This window comes from Mustela nivalis, assembly GCF_964662115.1.
Source record: "Mustela nivalis genome assembly, chromosome: 1".
NCBI classification, from domain to species: Eukaryota; Metazoa; Chordata; class Mammalia; order Carnivora; family Mustelidae; genus Mustela; species Mustela nivalis.
In genome coordinates this window covers 194,806,994-194,825,770 of record NC_139020.1, presented here as the reverse complement: position 1 = coordinate 194,825,770, position 18,777 = coordinate 194,806,994, and the positions used below count along the sequence as shown (strand labels likewise).

The following is an 18,777-nucleotide window of genomic DNA, read 5'->3' as shown; positions in this document are numbered from 1 at the left end:
TGGCTCCAGGCCTGAAGGGAGACCGCTGGCTCCAGGGACCAGCCTGAGGACAATGAGGCCCATCGGTGACCCCGGCCCCTTGCCCTTAGCATCACAAGCTGGTGCCCCAGATTGAGGCCGCCACAGCCTACACCATCTTCGTGCCCACCAACCGCTCTCTGGAGGCCAGTGGCAACAGCAGCAGCATGGTGAGGTCCCCGGGATGAAGCCGCTGCAAGGGGAGGGGAAACCCCAACTGAACACCCCCATCCCACGGCCAAGGGACAGTCCTGGGCCCTCGGCTATCCCCGGAGCCCCCGAGCTTCTCCATCTGGCTTCCCGGCCAGGACGCAGACACTGTGCGGCACCACGTGATCCTGGGGGAGGCACTCTCCGTGGAGACCCTGCAGAGAGGGGGACACCGCAACTCGCTCCTGGGCCCGGCCCACTGGCTCGTCTTCTACAACCATAGCGGCCAGGTCTGTCCTGGGAGACCCCCTCCCCGCCCCCCACCAGCCCGTAGCCCCACGGCGAGGGTGGCAGTGTTGGGAGGTGGACTCAGCCTCCCTCCGCACTCTGCAGCCCGAGGTGAACCATGTGCTGCTCGAAGGCCCGGTGCTGGAGGCCCCTGGCTGCTCACTGTTTGGCCTGGCGGGGGTCCTGACCGTGGGCTCAAGCCGCTGTCTGCACAGCCACGCCGAGTCCCTGCGGGTGAGACGCCAAGGCCTGGGGCTGGCAGGGTGTGGGGAGAAGAACTGAGGGGGTTCAGAGCTGGGAGGTGCTGGCTGGCCTGGCTGCCAGGGAGGGGCACTAGGTCAGGGTCGGAGAGGAAGGAAGGTGGGTTTGGGGGCCCCACCCCAAGACCACCTGACTCCCCCCAACCTCCCCAGGAGAAATGTGTAAACTGCTCCAGAAGATTCCGCTGCACTCAGGGCTTCCAGTTAGAGGTAAGGACAGGGGCTTAAGCCGTGCCCTCTGCTCTGCATGCAGGTGTCTACCGTCCCCGCGCCCCCCCGGCGCCCCATGCGGGACCCAGCTGGCTGGCCCAGTTGTGGGGGATAGAACAGCCAGGGCTGCTCCTTGTCTCCTTGAGGCTGGGATGCCTGGGCCCAGGTCGACCTCCTGCCTCCATCCCTCCCTGATCTCCTGTCCTGTTCATCCACTGCTAGCTGTCTGTCTGTCTTCCCGTCCACTGACCTGCCGCTACCCAAGCCGCAGGCTCAGCCCTCCCGCCTGTCCCCGTTTCCAGGACACCCCCAAGAAGAGCTGCGTCTACAAGTCCGGCTCCTCCTTCTCCCGGGGCTGCTCTTACACGTGTGCCAAGAGAATCCAGGTTTGCCTAGGATCACCCCACACCCCCGAGTCTGACCACAAGCGGGGAGGCGGGAGCGCAGGTCCAGGGGAGGACCCCAGACTAGATTTCAAGGGCAGAGATCAGGGCTGGGACTAGGCTGAGCCCAGTGGAGCAAGGGCCCAGAGGGAGAGGTCTGAGGTCAGTGGGGCCACTGTCTGTGGCCACACCCCCCGGGAGTGGGGTTCGGGGGAGGGAAAAGGAGCTCGGCCTGGACACCATCAAGCAGGACCCAGGGGAAACTGTGGGCCCGGCATTATCCCCCTCTGCGGGATTCAACACAGCTGTCCCTGGCCCGAGGCTCCCTTTCTTCACCCCTGCCACGGAGAGGGTCATAGAAGGCATCCTCCAGTTCCCCGGTTCCTGCTTGCTTCATTGTCTGGCTTAGCGACCTGTCCCCACCGCCCCCTCATGTTCCTCTTCCCCGCACCTGGCCTGTGCCGGGCCTCTCCCTGCCCCCTCCCCACAGGTGCCCGACTGCTGCCCCGGCTTCTTTGGCACACTGTGTGAGCCATGCCCAGGAGGCCAGGGCGGCGTGTGCTCAGGCCATGGGCAGTGCCAGGACAGGCTCCTGGGCAGCGGGGAGTGCCGCTGTCATGAGGGCTTCCATGGAACCGCCTGCGAGATGTGCGAGTTGGGCCGCTATGGGCCCAACTGTGCTGGAGGTGAGCCCCGGGGAGGGCAGAGGACAGAGACACAGAGACCGCCCAGCCGGGTCAGGGTGGAGGCACTGGGCAACTCCTGTCCTCCCTTGTCCCGCCCCCAGTCTGTGACTGTGCCCACGGCCTGTGCCAAGAGGGGCTTCAAGGGGACGGCAGCTGTGTCTGTAATGTGGGCTGGCAGGGCCCCCGCTGTGACCAGAGTGAGTAGCCTCAAGGGGGAGAGGCGGGTGACTCCTGGGGAGGTGGTTCCCAGGTCCAAACGACCAGAACCTTCTTCCTGCCCCCACCCTTCCCAGAGATCACTGGCCCTCAATGCCCAAAGAAGTGCGACCCCAATGCCAAGTGAGTGAGCTCAGCCTCGGGCTGGTGGGTGGGTAGGGTCCCCTGGGGTCAGGCACAGCCCGGGCTGGGCTAACACCGGCCCTCCCAGCTGCATACAGGACTCGGCGGCCGCCCCAGCCTGTGTCTGCGCCGCGGGATACTCCGGCAACGGCAGCTACTGTTCAGGTTGGGTCCCGTGGAATGTTCTGGGCATGCACCCTGAGATTTTCCATGTGATTTCCCCCTGACGCTTTCCCTGCAGAGCCCTCTCCAGTCCTTGTGGGGTCTCGGGTCTCACCCTTCCCTCTGACCGCTTCCTTTCTCCCCTGCCCTCCTCCGCTGTGCGCACGCTGTCCCTGTGCCGGCTCCTCACAACTCTCTGGGATCCTCTGCCCCCCAGAGGTGGACCCCTGTGCGAACAACCATGGGGGGTGCTCCCCCCACGCCAACTGCACCAAGGTGGCCCCCGGGCAGCGGACGTGCACCTGCCACGATGGCTACACAGGAGATGGGGAGCTGTGCCAGGGTGAGGCTGGGCCCCCCACGCTGGGCGGACATGGGGCTAGGGCTCTGGCTTCAGGGTTATAAGGCCAGGAGAGGCTGAGGGGCCCATGGGGGGCACTGAGAGTGTGGCAGGGGGGCACTGAGAGCGTGGCAGTGAGCCACTGAAGGCACCATTGAATGAAAGGGCTGCCCAGGGCCACGCCTCATCCCAGTGTCTCCCCCTGCAGAAGCCAACGGCTGTCTCATCCACCACGGGGGTTGCCACGTCCATGCTGACTGTATCTCCACAGGCCCCCAGCAGGTCAGCACAACAGACGCAGACACTGGGGCTGTGCCTTTCCCTCAGAGGGTGGGGCCCCCCACAGACCAGGCCGGAGAGGAGGTGCTCCTTCTGTCCGGAGTGCTGGTCTGCTCTTGGCTCCCAGCAGCCGCACTGATCAGGATTTGGGACAGGTCTCCTGCAGCTGCCGTGAGGGTTACAGCGGGGATGGCATCCGGACCTGTGTCCTCCTGGACCCTTGCTCCCAGGTCAGGACCCAGCCCCACCTCATTTCACAGGGGAAGGGGCTGAGGCGGGAACCAGGCCTTCTTGCCCCCGTCAGAGTCCTAGGGGCCTCCTCTGAAGGCTGAGTCACCCTCGCACAAGCTCAAATCTGACTGCTGAGTAGCAAACAGGGCTTTGGGGGGTTGGTCAGGAGTCTTCATGGTCCCTTACCCAGGGTTGGATGGGGCCAACCCTGTCTCTCTCCTGTCCCCACATCAGAATAATGGAGGCTGCAGCCCCTATGCTGTGTGCAAAGGCGCAGGGGATGGCCAGAGGACGTGCACCTGTGACGCGGCCCACACTGTGGGCGATGGCTTCACCTGCCGTGCCCGAGTCGGCTTGGTAATGGTGCCCAAATTGGACCCCTGACACAGCCTTGGCTGTGACCCCCTTGGGCCTGACCCACGATTTTAGTTAAGACCCCAGATTTGATCCTGTTCCTGGCCTTGACCATGACCTTGACCCCCTGACTCCACCTGGGCCTGACCCAGCTATGATCCATGAAACAAATCCTGACCCCAGCTCAGACCCCCGGCTTTCCTTTCCTCATCTCTGCCTTGGCCAGACCTTGGGCCGCAGGTGCTGGGACAGGCACCAGGCCCTGAATGGGGGCCACCCAAAATCTGAGCTGATCCTCGCTCCCCCAGGAGCTCCTTCGGGACAGGCATGCCTCATTCTTCAGCCTCCACCTCCTGGTAAGTGACCAGCTGGCTTCCAATTCTTCGGTCCAGCCTGGGCCTCTCTGATCTGCATGTCCCGCCAGTCTCTGGACCTCCATGTTCTCATTTGGTTAGGGGGCTGGCTGTTCTGGTCTCTCAGAGTCCAAGTCTTTTTTTTTTTTTTTTTTTAATATTTTATTTATTTGAGAGAGAGTGAGTAAGCAAGAGAGGGCACAAGCTGGGTGGGGGAGGGGGCAGATAGAGGCAGAGGGAGAAGCAGACTCCCCATGGAGCAGGGAGCCTAATGATGCGGGGCTCGATCCCAGGACCATGGAATCATGACCTGCTCCAAAGGCAGAGGCTTAACCGACTGAGCCACCCAGGCGACCCTGAGAGTCCAAGTCTTTCCTGGAGGATCCACAGATGCCCCGAGGTGGTCACAAGTTGCCCCTCTTCCACTTAAGCTGTTACTGCCTCCCCACAGGAATACAAGGAGCTCAAGGGTGATGGGCCTTTCACAATTTTTGTGCCTCGGGCAGACCTAATGACCAACCTGTCGCAGGTAAAGCAACCCTCCCCCTGGGAAGGGATGGGCCCTGTGGGGCAGGAGTGGGTATGGGCAAGGACAGCAACCAAGGCCTCCTTCTACCCTCATGATTCCCACTCCAGGATGAGCTGGCTCGGATTCGCGCCAATCGCCAGCTCGTGTTCCGCTACCACGTGGTTGGCTGCCGGCGGCTGAGCAGCCAGGAGCTGCTGGAGGAAGGCTATGTCACCACGCTCTCGGGGCACCCGCTCCGCATCCACGAGAGGGAGGTGGGCCCAGGCCCCTACCCACTATTCCACGTTGGTCCGCTCCTGCATCGACCACCTCGCAGAGCCAGGACTCAGACTCAGCCGCAGCTTTCAAGCCCTGCGGGCGAGCACCCAAGCCCTATCCCTGCACTTTGAAGACCCTTTTACTTCCCCTGGGGCGGGACGGGGTTTAGTGAGAGGGAGATAAATGAGTCCATCTCTGGACCGTGCCCACCACTGAGGGCCTGTCCTCCGGCTGAGGACTTCTGAGCCTGGCTCTGTGTCGGTGCTTGCTCTTCCCGCAACCTCTCCTGGTCAGCCAGGCAGTGGGTGGTGTTTCCCTGCGGTCTTGGCCCCGCCCACCTTCTGTCCCAAGCCTCCCCCAGTGCAGGCCCACTGGGGGCCCCGCCCCCAGCTGGGGCCCCGCCCCCTCAGACTCTGAGCACCCCACCAACGGGTTTCCTTTGGTCCCGCCCGGCCTCCAGGGCAGCATCTATGTCAATGACTTTGCGCGGGTGGTGAGCAGCGATCAGGAGGCGGTGAACGGCGTCCTGCACTTTATCGACCGGGTCCTGCTGCCTCCTGACGTGCTACACTGGGAGCCTGACGCTGCCCCTGCCCTGCGGGTATGACCTGGACACAGGCCTGGGAGCTAGCCAGGGGCCTCCGGCTTTCCCTCCCTGCCTGACCTCAAGGCTCACCTGTGCTTTCCCGCAGAGGAACGTCACCGCTGCGGCGGAGGGCTTTGGTTACAAGATCTTCAGCAGCCTTGTGAAGGTACTGCTCCCACGTGCGGGCATTTGTGGCCGTGTGCCTGTCCGTGTGTGAGTTGATGTGTGTATGTTCACCTGTCTGCACGCTCCTCTGTGTGTAACCCTGTGCCTCATGTGCGCACAGGCCTTCTGATCCCTCATGTGAGCACAGGGTGTGCTTGTGTGCCCACGTACCTGAGAATAGCCGAGGGGTGTGCAAGTTTATCCCTGCATGTATGTCCATGTGCATCTGCCTGGGATGGCTACAGAAGAAGGCAGCTGGCTGGAGGGCCATCTGGGTACCTGGAGCCCCTTCCTGGACTTTGTGGTCCAGCCCTTTACCTCCGGCCTCCAGTTTCTGACTGTCACACCTCTGCTAACCCTTGCCAGGAGGCTGGCCTCCTGCCCCTGCTTCAGGATGCGTCGCATAGGCCCCTCACCATGCTGTGGCCCACAGACTCTGCCCTGCGGGCCCTGCCGGCTGACCGCCAGGCCTGGCTACACCACGAAGACCACCGTGACAAGCTGGCAGCCATCCTGCGGGGCCATGTGATCCGCAACATTGAGGTGGGTGTCCCCCCCAGTGCTTGGTCTGCCTGCCACCCAGCCTGTCTGCTCAGCTCTAACCGTAGCTCCATCTTCTCAGGCCTTGGCATCTGACCTGCCCAACCTGGGCCCACTCCGCACAATGCATGGGACCCCCATCTCCTTCTCCTGCAGCCGTGCCCGGCCGGTGAGTCTGGGAAGCAGGGGGCAGGGGCTCTGGAAGTGGGGGCCCGTGATGCACCTGTGACCCCACAAACTCTCCTTCCTCTGCCTGCAGGGTGAGCTCACAGTGGGGGAGGAAGACGCCCGCATCGTGCAGCGGCACCTGCCCTTTGAGGGTGGCCTGGCCTATGGCATCGATCAGCTACTGGAGCCACCTGGCCTTGGTGCCCGCTGTGACCGCTTTGAGACTCGGCCGCTGCGACTGGTGAGAGAGGCCACAGGTCAGAGGTGGACAGGCAGGAGCCCTAGCTGACCTGTCCCATCCATCCATCTGATTTTGCTGTTGGCTTCTGTTCTTTCCAGAAGATCTGCAGCATTTGTGGGCTGGAACCGCCTTGTCCTGAGGGCTCACAGGAGCAGGTGAGTCCCTGGGAGCCGGGTGGGAGTTCAGGTAGGGCCCAGGGACCACCAAGCTCAGACTGTTGGACTCCTCTTGGCCCAGGGCAGCCCCGAGACCTGCTGGCGATACTACTCAAAGTTCTGGACATCCCCTCCACTGCACTCCTTAGCACTGCGCAGCATTTGGGCCCGGTCCAGCCTCTGGGGCCAGCCCCAAGGCCTGGGCAGGGGCTGCCACCGCAACTGCGTCACCACCACCTGGAAACCCAGCTGTTGCCCTGGTCACTATGGCAGTGAGTGCCGAGGTGAGGGTCCTGAGGCCGCAGGTGCTGCTCTGGAGAACAGGTGTTGGGGTGGTGGGGTGGGGGGCAGGTGTGGGTGGCGAGGGAATTTACACTGGGTGCAGTATCTAGGATTCTGCTTGGGGGGTGGTGAGGCTACTGGAAGGGGCTTGATTGTCCCAGGTGCAGGACGGGCAGTGTGGCCGGTCTGGGGCTGCGTGTGGTAGGGGGTCCTGAGGAGATCCCCAGCCCCTTTCTTCCCCCACCTGCTAGCTTGCCCTGGTGGTGCTGGCAGCCCCTGCAGCGGCCGTGGTGTGTGCATGGACGGCATGAGTGGCAGTGGGCAGTGTCAGTGCCACGCAAGGTTTACAGGGACGGCGTGTGAACTCTGTGCCCCGGGGGCCTTTGGGCCCCAGTGCCAAGGTGGGCTGTCCCGCCCCCCCCAACCCCGCCCCCTCCTACCCTGTCCTCTGAGCCCTGGGACCCCCGCACCGACCCTATCCTCCTGCCCGTCCCTCTCCCCAGCCTGCCACTGCTCCTCCCATGGGCGCTGTGATGAGGGCCTGGGGGGCTCCGGCTCCTGCTTCTGCGACGAGGGCTGGACGGGCCCGAGCTGTGAGGTGCAGCTGAGTGAGTGCTCTCGGCATCTGTGCCCACCCTGCGCCCTTGTACCTGTCTGCCGACACCGGCGCGTGTCCGGACTGCGCGCTCAGGCTGAGGCCCTGAGGGGCGGGTGGGAGGGGGACCAGGGGGACCTCCAGGAGGGCAGCTTCTCACCTGGATGTGTGGGGTGGGCCCTGGGGGACAGAGCTGCAGCCTGTGTGTACCCCACCCTGCGCACCCCAGGCCGCGTGCCGTGCGGACAACAGCTGTGAGTGCGGCCTGGGCTATGAAGGGGACGGACACACATGCACAGGTGAGCACGGGGGTGGGATGCGAGACGGGAGCCCCTCCGGGCCTGGCCCCTCCTGTCCCCTCCTGTCCCCTAGTCCTGCCACTCTCTCCCTGTCCACAGTGGTGGACTTGTGCCGGGAGGGGCGTGGTGGCTGCAGCGAGCACGCCAACTGCAGCCAAGTGGGCACCGCGGTCACCTGCACCTGCCTGCCTGCCTACGAGGGCGACGGCTGGAGCTGCCGGGCCCGCGACCCCTGTGCGGACGGCCGGCGCGGGGGCTGCCACGAACACGCCGACTGCTTGAACACTGGTCCGGTGAGCAGCCGGGGAGCCGAGCCGCAGGGCGGGGAGGTTCCACAGCGTGGCCCCCCAGGTCCCTGAAGAGCACCCGCCCGCTCTCCCGCCCCAGAACACCCGGCGTTGTGTGTGCCATGCTGGCTACGTGGGTGACGGACTGCAGTGTCTGGAGGAGCCGGAGCCACCCGTGGACCGCTGCCTGGGCCAGCCACCACCCTGCCACGTGGATGCCGTGTGCACGGACTTCCACTTCCAGGGTGTGCTTCCCTGCCCGCCCCCAGTGGCCCTGCTTGCCCTTGGTGCCACCGGGCTGATCACGTGTCCCTCCCTTCTGCAGAGAAGCAGGCTGGGGTCTTCCACCTCCAGGCCCCCAGTGGTCCCTATGGCCTGAACTTCTCAGAGGCCGAGGCAGCCTGTGGGGCCCAGGGAGCTGTTCTTGCTTCTCTCCCTCAGCTCTCTGCTGCCCAGAAGGTATGTGGGGCTCAGGGGTCTGGAGCTGAGCCTGTGGGGGCCCCTCCGGTTGGGCCTGAGGTCTCAGCACCCCCCCCTTCCCCTACAGCTGGGCTTCCACCTGTGCCTCGTGGGCTGGCTGGCCAACGGCTCGGCAGCCCACCCGGTCGTCTTCCCTGCGGCCGACTGTGGCGGTGGCAAGGTGGGCGTCGTCAGCCTGGGTGCCCGGGAGAACCGCTCGGAGTGCTGGGACGCCTACTGCTACCGAGAGCTAGGTGCAGTGCACCCTGCCCCAGAACCCCACCCCCCACCATGCCCTGGCTCAGCTGCTACCTACTGATCCCCTGAACCACCTTTCCCGCAGATGTGGCCTGCCGGTGCCGCCGTGGCTTTGTGGGTGACGGGACAAGCATGTGCAACGGGAAGCTGCTTGATGTCCTGGCTGCCACCGCCAACTTCTCCACCTTCTATGGGGTGTGCAGGGGCCCAGCCTTAGGGCTGAGGGTGGTGGTGGTGGGGGTCGCTGGGGTCCCAGAGGAGGGAGCCTGCCCACGGTCCTATCTCCCCCACCTTCCCAGATGCTGCTGGGCTATGCCAATGCCACCCCACGAGGTCTCGACTTCCTGGACTTCCTGGACGATGAACTCACCTACAAGACACTCTTCGTTCCTGTCAACGAAGGCTTCCTGGACAACATGGTAACTGGCAGGGGCTGTGGGCAGAGCCAGGCCCGATACCCATACCTCTGGCTGCCCTGGGCTGATAGCCTTGCTTCACCCACAGACGCTGAGTGGCCCCGACCTGGAGCTGCACGCCTCCAACGCCACCTTCCTGAGCACCAATGCCAGCCAGCACACTGTGCTCCCTGCCCACTCGGGCCTCAGCCTTGTCTTCAGTGCTATGGGTCTGGACAACAGTTCTGGGGCCCCTGTGGTGAGTCTGGCCACTGCACCTCCCCTGCAGGCCCTAGCCTTCACCTACTCGGCCTGACTCTGGTCTTCCTACAGGCCCCAGGGGCGGTTGTGGTTAGCCATGTTGTCATGTGGGACATCATGGCATTCAACGGCATCATCCACGCTCTGGCCAGGCCCCTTCTGGCTCCCCTACAGCCGGTGAGTAGGTGATGGACTGGGGTGGGGGTGGGGGATAGCAGAACAGCAAGGGGGTTAGTGAACAGCCCTGGTCTGCCTGGCCTTGATGCTTTCCTTATTTGCAGCGGGCGGTGGTGGCCCCTGAGGCTCCACCGGTGGCAGCAGGCGTGGGGGCTGTGGTAGCGGCCGGAGCACTGCTTGGTGTCGTGGCTGGAGCCTTCTACCTCCGTGCTCGAGGCAAGGCCACAGGCTTTGGCTTCTCTGCCTTCCAGGTAGGGCCATGTTGTGGGGGAGGGGAGGGGGCTGGGGATGCCTGGGTCCATCGACCTTCCTGGAGGTCCCTCACCACACCTCTCTTCTTAGGCAGAAGAGGATGCTGAGGAGGACTTTACCCCGTGGCAGGAAGGGACCAGCCCAACCCTGGTCTCTGTCCCCAACCCAGTCTTTGGCAGCCATGACGCCTTCTGCGAGCCTTTTGATGTGAGTGTGGGGGCTGAGGGGCGGCAGAAAGGGGCCGGAGGCCTGGTTTTGGCCCAGCCACAAAGGGTTCTCTCCCCACCCCCAGGACTCACTGCTGGAGGATGACTTCCCCGACACCCAGAGGATCCTCGCGGTCAAGTGAGGCAGCCAGGGCCGAGCAGAGGCATGAGCCAGAGGGAGACGACTTTTATTGCCCGCCTTGGACCGAGGCCCAGCGTGGACGGGGCAGGAGTGGGGGGGAGGACCTGCTCTGGACAATAAAGGCGCCCTCAGCGGATGTGGGCCATGTCGCTGAGAAAGGGCGTCTTCATGCAGCCGGTGCACAGCTGGTCCATCCAGAGCGGCGCCTCGTGCTGCAGGGGCGTGCGGCGCGGGTAGAAGGTGAAGTCCACGCGGTAGTTGAGGAGACAGCTGAGGGAGGCCATGTAGAGGTCCGAGAAGCGCACGAGGCGCCGGGAGAAGTAGGTGGGGTTGTGGAAGGTGCGGAAGATGCTCCCGAACTGGGCGTTGAACAGGGCCTTGGTGATGCACCTGTGGGAGAGACACAGGGCACTCGAGGGGGCCCAGGAGCCGTGGTACGGGGAGGCCCTTCCCACACCCCCCACGGCCCACCTCAGCTCCTGCCGCTCCTTCACCCAGGCCGCTAGCACCTGCTGCGATTCAGCATCCTGGTACGTCTGTGGGAGACCAGAGGGTGCTGGGGTGTGCCCAGGCGGCAGCCCTGCCCTCCCCCCCCCCGCCCCGCCCCACCCCTGCCCCCCCCCCCACCTGCATGCGCTCCAGCAGCCCCGTGAGCGCCTGCTGCCACGTCAGCGAGTGCATGTACTGCTCCGTGTTGATGATGCGGATCTCGCGCTCCAGCTCAGGGATGATGGCCCCCGTGCGCCAGCCGTGCCGCAGCATGAGGTCCTGCCGTGCAGGGTGGAGGCAGGGCTCAGCGGTGACGAGCAGGGGGTCCCTCCCTCCTCCTCTCCTCACGGGGCCCAGCCTTGCCTGCTTACCGCCAGGTCACTGTACAGGTGGTCTCCGAAGTAGAGCACGCGGGGCCCACGCCATTCTGTCAGGCGCAGGAAGTCGTACAGGTTTCCCTGCGGAGAATGGGGCTACCGCTGAGCACAGTGTACTGGGGGCTCCCGTGGGGCTGCCGGAACCCCGCCCTGTCCTCCACTGCCCCTCCCAAATCCCCAGAGGCAGTGAGGCCCCTCCAGCTGGACGCCCAGCTGCCCTTTCCCATGGCCTCACTGACCCGGGGCTCTGGCCCTGGTCTCCTCCCCCTCACAGTCGGGAAGGGGGTCTGCCTGCCCCAGGAAAGTCTCCTGTGGGCCTGGCACGGTGCCCTGCGCCTCCAAGGCCTCCCCTCCCTGTGGCCTCACACCCGCCCCAGGGATCCCACGCTGTGGGAAACAAACCACAGCAGCAAGCCCTTGGCCCTGCAGCCCTTCCTGTCCTCCCAGGGAGCCCGGAGGGACCCGGCGGAGCTCACTGCAGAGCCATCTGCCCCGCCGGCTCCAGAGCCAGAGAAGAGATGAAGGCAGTCAGGCTTAAACACAATAGAGGAGGCTCTCGGGAGAGCAGAAAATGGGGCAGGGGGCCCAGAGCAGGAAGTGCAGCAGCCGCTGGGGCAGGTGCCGGGAGCCCACAGCCCAGCAATGAGCAGAATTCACACTGGGCACAAAGGAGTCAGCCCGTGCTGCAAGCGGCCAGGAGATTGCTGAATTCAGCTCAGGTGGGCAGTCAGGTACGAGGGGGTGTGTGCCGAGGATGGGCCCCGCACCAAGAGAGAATCTTGCATCAGGCAAGATGGAGCCTGAGGTTCCGCAAAGGGAGCCAGGGAGGGAGCACAAAGATGAGAAGTAAGCAGGATCCAAGGCGTGCGTGTGTGTGTGTACACACACACACAGTGAAGTTTCAGATCAGGCATAAAGAAAAGGCTAAAAGCTGCCACAGGAGAAAAAGTCCCATGTTCCCCACAAAGGTGCATGACCCACCTCAGGCTTAGCTAAGATGCTGAGACAAAGGAGCCGAGAGAGCGAGCCTGAGCCCAAAAAGAGACCATGGAGAGCTGGGGCCACAGGGCTAGGAGTACTGCTTGCAGGTCAGGCCTCGGCTCTGGATACCCCAGGCTGGCTGCCCACCCCCACCCCCACCCCCGGAACCTCCACCCTCAAGGAGACCAGCTCAGCCAGGATTTCCGCATTCCATCCAGGACTAAATGCCTTAATCCTGCTCCTTAATTGCCACCCAACCCTGGCACTAGGCCCCCTAGGCCCCCTTCTCATCTTCCTAGACACCAGCTAGGAAAAGGGGTCTCCCCTGAAGGCCTGTGAGCTGCTCCTACAGCTGGTCTGGCCGTAGCAGGGTGGTCAGCCCCAAGTAACAGCGCCACTGATCGTCTGGGGGACTTTCAGTAAATGCCTGGATAATGTGAGGGCTTTGTACCACAATTCAGGAGAACACTTTTCTTGGTTTGTTTACACCCTACCTCTTCTGTGGATGAGGAAAAGCACAGCACAGAGAGGCCAAATGACTCGTCCAGACTCCTTCTGCTAATGAGCAGTAAACTCCAACACAGGCAGCCTGACCAGGCCTGTGCCCTCACAGCCGTTCCCTGGTGTCCCGGGACACAGTGCGAGGGGGCAGAGGCATGGCAGGCGTGTCGGGGTGCGGCAGGGCCCAGGAGGCCGTGCAGCTGCCCCCTCTGCAACCTGGGGCCAGGGAGAGGCCACCCGCATGGCACTCACCTGCCGATAGATTTTGCCCTTCTCCAGGCTGGTGATGCGGTCCCAGTGCAGGGAGCCCTTCTCATCGAGTTTTCGGAAAGGCCTGGTGCAGGACAGAGAGGGGGCGGTAAAGGGCTGGATTTCCAGTGTGCGGCAGGACTGGGGGGGGTGACGCGTAGGCACCATCTCCACTGGCCACGTGCTGACAAGGGGGTGTCCCCACCCCAAGCACGCAGGGTGCCAGGCAAAGGCTGGTTCCCACACCCCGGCCCCATCACCCCAGCGAGGCCCATACTTGCGCCGGTCGGTGAAGAAGCTGGGTTTGTCTGCCTGGACAATGACCACATCGAAGAGCTGACGCCAGTCGGGGCCCACCATGTGCCGCATCCCCTTGTCCCTGGGCAGAGGCAGAGGTAGGGCAGAAGTGGGACAGGCAGCAGCGAGGTGGAGGGGCCCAAGACCCCTCTGGCAGCCCGTCCGATCCCTCCTCCCCACCCAGGCGGCTCACACGAAGCTGAAGGGGCTGTTGGTGATGAGGAACAGCTGCTTCCCATGTGCCACCAGGCGGCTCAGGACAGCGAATGTCTCGTCCCCTCTCAGGATGTACTTCTCTAATGGGGACACAGGTCTGTGAGGGCCAACCCTGCGCCCTGCCCAGGAACCCGCAGGAGGGGCTACGGCCCATCCTCACCCATATCCCGCTCGATCCACTGGTACATGAGGCCCTTCACGTGCACGTCCCGAATGGCATCCTGGGGGCAGTGGAGGGACAGTGAGGCTGTAGCAGGGCCTAGGAAGTGGGCCCTGCTGTGGCCAACTTTATCTTCCCTGCCACCCTGAGAGGCAGGCCACAGGTCCTCACCGTCACATCCTTGTAGAGGTGCGCCTGGTCAAACTCCAGGCCGTGACCCAGGAAGTGGTCTACCACGCAGGACAGCAGCGCCATCTCCGGCAGTGAGAAGATGTCCATGAACTGCTTGATGGAGGGACCCTGCAGAGGGGACCACCACCTCAGCAAGCCCCCGGCCTCGGCCCCCAGTTCTGGAGGCCACAGGCTCTGAATCTGGCTTGCCACACTAGGGTGGGCACTGCCTGTGGGTCAGGGCAGCGCCCCAGGGAGCGGGCCCCTGTGATGAGATCACTGCGCGGGCTGCCCGGGGCCACGGCCCATGAGTGGGTACCTTGCCGTAGAAGCCGCTCATCTGGTACAGTGGGATGTGCTGGGTGCCCCCGTATAAATCAATCACCTCCTCGTCAGGCACAGGCTGGAGGCCCCTGGGCGGGTATGCAGACATCAAGAGTCCAAAGTAGTCCAGAACCGAGGCCCCGGTAGAGTTGGGGGTGAAGGGGAAGCAGGGTGCGGCCGGGAAGTCTGCACTGACCTGTAGGCCGTCCCCAGCTGCACGTAATGGAAGGCGTCGATCTTCATCAGCAGGCTCTGGGAGCGCCACAGGAGTGGGAGGGGTGGGGAGAAAGGGGTCTGCACTGGCCCTGGGACAGCCTCTTCCAGCCTCTGGGCTACAGCCCCAATGGGAAGGTACCGAGGGGATCATGTGCCCGTCGAGAGGAAGTCCCCTTAGAGGACAGGGGCTAAGGAAGTAGTGCCAAGGCACATCCCGTCAGGAGGAGCTGCTGGGGTCCGGGGCCTCGGCACTCACCTTCTGAATGTCGTAGTGGAGGCCTCGGATGGCAAAGCTGGGGTCATAGTCATACTTTCGGATCCCCTCTGGGTACTGTTGAGGGGAAGTGGGCCAGGCTGAGTCAGGGGCATCAGCACAGACTTCTGGAGGGGCTGCCGCCTCAGGGGAGCCCCGTGCCTCAGCCTGGGATCACTCCAGTGCCGGGGCCCCCTGCCCGGCCAGCCTCACCTTGTAGTGCTCAATCAGGATGTCCCGGGCAGCAGTGAAGATCTCGGGGTGCAGCGCATCTGCATACTGAGCCAGTGTGTAGTCGTAGTCGAAGCCGTAGACTTCAACGTCGCGCAGGCTGATCTCGTTGTTGGCATAGATGGCTGCTGGGTTCAGGAGGCTGCAGACCTCCGGGGGCAGGAGGTCTAGAGGGAGAAGATGCAGTATGAGGAGGAGGTGAACCCAGCGGCAGCAAACAGTTACCAAGCACTTTCCAGGTGCCCAGGCCCAGGAGCCTTGTGAAACCACGCAGGATGCATAATCTCAGCCCCAGGCTGCATATGGTCAAAGTGAGGCTCAGAGGGACCACCTGCCCAGGGTCACATGGTTGGGGGTAAGGCAGAGCTGGCAATGGGCCAAGGCCCCGTCTGGGGTTACACCAAGGCCCGCAGCTCAGCAGGTGCGCCGAGCCCATGTTTCCTCCAGGCTCCTGTGAACCCGTCTGAGCCGTGGCTCTGCTCAGAACTTTCCACCTTGCCTGCAGCCTGAGCTGGGCCTGAGGGACGTGACAGGAATGGGGGGTACTAGGCAGCTCCTCTGTCACTCGCACTCCCTGCTTGGTGCACCTGCCACAGCTTGTGGCCCCTCTAATCGGATTTTAGCTGCCCGCCAGTCTACATAATAACATTTGCTGTTTCGAGCCAGGGAACATTGCTAATTACGACAGGCAGGACGTGTAATAATGTTGGGTTGTGGGGCAAGTAACCAGGCCGCTCCCCACTGGGGACGTGGTCATAGTCATCCCAGGCCCCTGGCTGCTACGGGGGGTTGAGTGGTACACTGTGCAGAGTAGGTTCCGAGGGAGGCAGATGAGGGTGAAGGGGGTCCCAGGCTCATCTGCCTCAGTTTCCCCATCTGTTCAGGAGGGGAGGTCCATGGGGAAAGGGCTTCGGCTTTGGGTCAGACAGGCCAGGCCGAGCTCTCCTTCTCACAGCTGTGACCTCAGAAAAGTCACCTCACTTTCTGGGCCTCAGTTTCCCTATCTTTAAAGGGGAAATCAAAATCGTCCCGGAGTCCCCTGCATCACTCAGAGAGAGGAGCAGGCAGGACTAGGACACAGGGCACAGTCCTGCGGGGCTCCAGGTAGTGCCATTCCTGAGACCTCTCACCTGTGGCCGAGGCCCACAGAAACAGCCCAAGCCTCCAGGGAATTCCTGCCTCAGCCACAACTAGGCATCACCTTGAAGCAGAAGCCCTGGGCCATGCGGCATTCTTGGCAGCGGTCTGTGCTCAGAGACAGACACTGCTGAGCTCCCACACTCTGACCATTTGCCCTGGAGGCCCCCTCGGAACACAGGCTCCGTCCCTACCCCCTTTCCTAAGGAGCCCAGTGCAGGGCGTGGGTGTGGGAACAAGTGTGGCTGGTTCCGCTTGGGGCCCCAGGCCAACAGAAGCCTGGCAGAGAGCAGCTGTTTCAGACTGGTGGGTGCAGACACAGTATTTCTCACTTGGACGCACGTGAGACACAGCCAACCTCCGATCTCTAGGGAGCTGCTTCTGAGATGCCCCCGAGGTCACTAGGACCCTGGACCTTGCTCTCCTCACGGGCCTGAGTTCTTGGGTGCCAATGGTAACTCTTGGTACAGTGTCCAGGAGACCCCCAGGAAGGAGGGATCTGCTTGATGGTGTGGCCCCTTGTTGGCATGGTGCTGGCCATGGCCAGCTTTTGGCTCTGTCCTTGAGGACATTCCCATGGACAGATGATCCTCTGAGGAACAAAGCAGGGTAGGGAAGCAGCCCACGGGGTCTTCCCTCCTGACTGGATTTCTGGCCCCAGTCCTTTTCAGAGGGTGCATGGGGCCCAGTGAGCTAGACGTACCCCTCATGGGCACTGGCCTCCCAGGTTCACTGGGCTCACTGTGCAGACCCTCCCTTTCCTCTTCTGAGCCTGCCCCACTCCTGCCCCAGGCTGTAGGGCCGACTCTTCCCCACAGCAGCTGTAAGGTGCCGTCTCCACAGCTGCTTCTGGGTGCACACGCCGGGTGCCTCAGAGGCTCACCATGTCCAGGCCTCACTCCAACCCTGTGAGGTGGTCACACTTATTCATCCATCACCCAGAGGAAGAAACAGACTCAGGGAGGTGAAGTCACTTGCTCCAAACCACCTAGTAGTAGGCAACTGAGATTCAAATTCAGGTCAGTCCACCTGCCTTAATTACTCTCCCCCTAGGCCTAGCCTTCCAGCATCCCCACACTGGTGGAGAGGCAGTGGCCTGGGGCCCGGCTCCCTGGCCAAGTCTTGCCCACAGGCATTAGCCCAAAGGCGTATCTCAGTCCCCAGAAAACCCATTCAAGAGGGTTGAGTTAGGACTCAGGGGTGCAAGTCTGGCTCATGCTGATGCTCATCATGGCATCTTGGAAATGACCTTGCCCCTTTCAGATCAAGAGTTGTCTCTGTGGAGATCTGAAGATGCTGGCACACCTGGGGTGACAAAGCCCAACAGACCTCACTATGTTCTCTCCCACACCTACCAGGCAGGCTCCTCGGGCTGCTCTGCAGAAGGTCTTCTCCAGACCCAGAGCAAACGCCTCTTCCTAAACAGCGCCCCAGGCCTGTCCTCTCCACTGAGGCAGTGCAGGGTGGGGTCCTGTGAAGCCCAAGGGCTTCAGAAGCTCCGTTCCTCAGGGGTCTTAACTATTCTGCCCTGTGCATCTCAGGTGAACACCGTTCTGCTCTCCGCACAGCTGGAGTGGAAGCCGCATTCCCTCAGCTGGAATCTTCCAGACAGGGCACTTTGTCTTACCAGACAATGAGACCAGCATCACCCTTGGGGGCTCCTCTGGAAGCTCCCTGCCCTTTCTTGGCCTGGTTCCCTCTGAGTCATCCCCACAACCCTGTGAGAGTGGCCCCAGGGCTGTGTTTAATGCTGTGGCCACTGAAGGTCTGAGAGGGGGAGGCCCGCTGAACACCCCACGCTGGTCAGTGATAGGGTCAAGACCAAACCACATCTGCCTGCCACAGAGGCAGAGCCTCTGGAGACGCGGGGACAGGTACAGAGCACTCTCAGCTCTCCCCCCTCATCAGGGCACTGCAGCCTGGCCTCTCCAAGAGACACTTCAAGGCTCATCAGCCCATTTTGCTCTGGGGGTGGGGGTTGGCCAGGAGGTTAAGTGGCCAAGGATGCCGCCACCCTTGTGGACTCCAGGGCCCTGGGGCGACTTGGTCTCCTTTCTCCAACCGACAGCTTCCCCTCCTGGGCTGACAGTGATCCCGACCTCGGTCGCAATTTAGAGGTATCTGCAAAGTCTAGTCGGCGTCGGCTTAGGTCTGGCAGCGCCGCCAGCTGGCTTTGTCCCGATGCTCCCGCCCCAACTAAGGGCCCCTAAGAGAACAAGGGGTTGGGGGCATTTCCGCCGCAGCCTCCCTGCAGGCGGGACCGCCAGGAAAGACGGTGGGGGCTCCGCATTCCGGAGGCCGCTTCGGGATCCCCGAGCTGATGCAGACGGAGTCAGGGAACAAACCTCCCGTCGGCCCACCTGCCTCCGGGCGTCGGGGCGGCCCCAGAGCCCCCCCGGGACGACCCACTGGAGCCTCCACCGAAGAGCTGCCGGGCCTTGGGGCTCTGGGACCCTGGCGAACCCCACCAGCGCGCTTTCCCCGAAGAGCGGCGCCCGGGACGGCCGGTCTGTCCGTCGCTTGGACGCGCGGCGGCAGGATACTCCCCCGGCTCCCGTCCCGCTGCGGCTCACCCACCGTGCACCAGTCTCCGCATGTCCTGGTAACGAGCCCACAGGTGCGCGCTGACTTCGGCGCCGCCCGCGGGCGCCGGGGCGGGCGCGGAGCGCGGGGCGCTCGGGCAGTGGGCGCCGGGACCCGGGGGGCCGCAGCCAGGGCAGGAGGGCGTGGACGAGGAGGCCCGCGGCCCGCCGTGGCCCCTGCACGGCAGCCAGCGCCGAGCGGCCGCCCGCAGCCCCGCACCCGCCATGCCCGCCGCGCGCTGCCCGCGCAGCCCTCGGCCCCTCGGCCAGTCCGCCGCCCTCCGA

The 18,777-nt window shown here is 63.6% G+C and overlaps 2 protein-coding genes across 5 annotated transcripts in view; one reads left to right on the top strand and one right to left on the bottom strand.

Moving 5' to 3' along the window:
* STAB1 (stabilin 1) overlaps positions 1-10,444 on the top strand; it is a 27,217-nt gene extending 16,773 nt beyond the window's left edge. For 2 of the 3 annotated variants that reach the window (XM_082701564.1, XM_082701563.1), the window contains exons 33-69: positions 90-188; positions 327-458; positions 562-690; positions 870-926; positions 1,229-1,312; positions 1,800-1,995; positions 2,097-2,192; positions 2,289-2,334; positions 2,423-2,499; positions 2,714-2,839; positions 3,045-3,118; positions 3,271-3,345; positions 3,581-3,703; positions 4,009-4,056; positions 4,505-4,582; positions 4,690-4,836; positions 5,301-5,441; positions 5,533-5,592; positions 5,958-6,134; positions 6,214-6,300; positions 6,391-6,540; positions 6,639-6,695; positions 6,778-6,979; positions 7,229-7,378; positions 7,481-7,585; positions 7,764-7,871; positions 7,971-8,164; positions 8,259-8,403; positions 8,484-8,617; positions 8,706-8,871; positions 8,961-9,070; positions 9,175-9,294; positions 9,380-9,529; positions 9,604-9,708; positions 9,813-9,959; positions 10,051-10,167; positions 10,253-10,444. In XM_082701564.1, the coding sequence (XP_082557690.1) occupies positions 90-188; positions 327-458; positions 562-690; positions 870-926; positions 1,229-1,312; positions 1,800-1,995; positions 2,097-2,192; positions 2,289-2,334; positions 2,423-2,499; positions 2,714-2,839; positions 3,045-3,118; positions 3,271-3,345; positions 3,581-3,703; positions 4,009-4,056; positions 4,505-4,582; positions 4,690-4,836; positions 5,301-5,441; positions 5,533-5,592; positions 5,958-6,134; positions 6,214-6,300; positions 6,391-6,540; positions 6,639-6,695; positions 6,778-6,979; positions 7,229-7,378; positions 7,481-7,585; positions 7,764-7,871; positions 7,971-8,164; positions 8,259-8,403; positions 8,484-8,617; positions 8,706-8,871; positions 8,961-9,070; positions 9,175-9,294; positions 9,380-9,529; positions 9,604-9,708; positions 9,813-9,959; positions 10,051-10,167; positions 10,253-10,309 (4,269 nt within the window). In that variant the 3' untranslated portion in view covers positions 10,310-10,444. The remainder of the gene's footprint in view (positions 1-89; positions 189-326; positions 459-561; positions 691-869; positions 927-1,228; positions 1,313-1,799; positions 1,996-2,096; positions 2,193-2,288; positions 2,335-2,422; positions 2,500-2,713; positions 2,840-3,044; positions 3,119-3,270; positions 3,346-3,580; positions 3,704-4,008; positions 4,057-4,504; positions 4,583-4,689; positions 4,837-5,300; positions 5,442-5,532; positions 5,593-5,957; positions 6,135-6,213; positions 6,301-6,390; positions 6,541-6,638; positions 6,696-6,777; positions 6,980-7,228; positions 7,379-7,480; positions 7,586-7,763; positions 7,872-7,970; positions 8,165-8,258; positions 8,404-8,483; positions 8,618-8,705; positions 8,872-8,960; positions 9,071-9,174; positions 9,295-9,379; positions 9,530-9,603; positions 9,709-9,812; positions 9,960-10,050; positions 10,168-10,252) is intronic. The other variant, XM_082701565.1, reaches the window with a different exon arrangement.
* NT5DC2 (5'-nucleotidase domain containing 2) lies at positions 10,340-18,777 on the bottom strand. Of its 2 annotated transcripts, none has more exons than XM_082701570.1 (14): positions 18,488-18,777; positions 14,756-14,940; positions 14,546-14,620; positions 14,270-14,325; positions 14,069-14,162; positions 13,750-13,878; positions 13,579-13,639; positions 13,396-13,498; positions 13,183-13,284; positions 12,909-12,990; positions 11,169-11,255; positions 10,936-11,076; positions 10,780-10,844; positions 10,340-10,698 (listed from the first exon to the last, which is right to left on the bottom strand). In XM_082701570.1, the coding sequence occupies exons 1-14, from the start codon at positions 18,717-18,719 to the stop codon at positions 10,437-10,439; spliced, it is 1,674 nt and encodes a 557-aa protein (XP_082557696.1). In that variant the 5' UTR covers positions 18,720-18,777; the 3' UTR covers positions 10,340-10,436. The 2 variants fall into 2 exon arrangements, with proteins under 2 accessions (XP_082557696.1, XP_082557697.1); XM_082701571.1 differs by lacking the exon at positions 18,488-18,777 and adding an exon at positions 18,271-18,462.

Bases quoted from the DNA above. Each gene is read 5' to 3' on its own strand.
- NT5DC2 (XM_082701570.1), bottom strand. From the start codon at position 18,719: ATGGCGGGTGCGGGGCTGCGGGCGGCCGCTCGGCGCTGGCTGCCGTGC. The intron at 14,621-14,755 runs GTGAGGCTGGCC...TCCCCTCAACAG, and splicing joins TCCTGATTGAGCACTACAAG to TACCCAGAGGGGATCCGAAA. The intron at 13,640-13,749 runs GTGAGGACCTGT...CACTGCCCCCAG, and splicing joins ACCTCTACAAGGATGTGACG to GATGCCATTCGGGACGTGCA.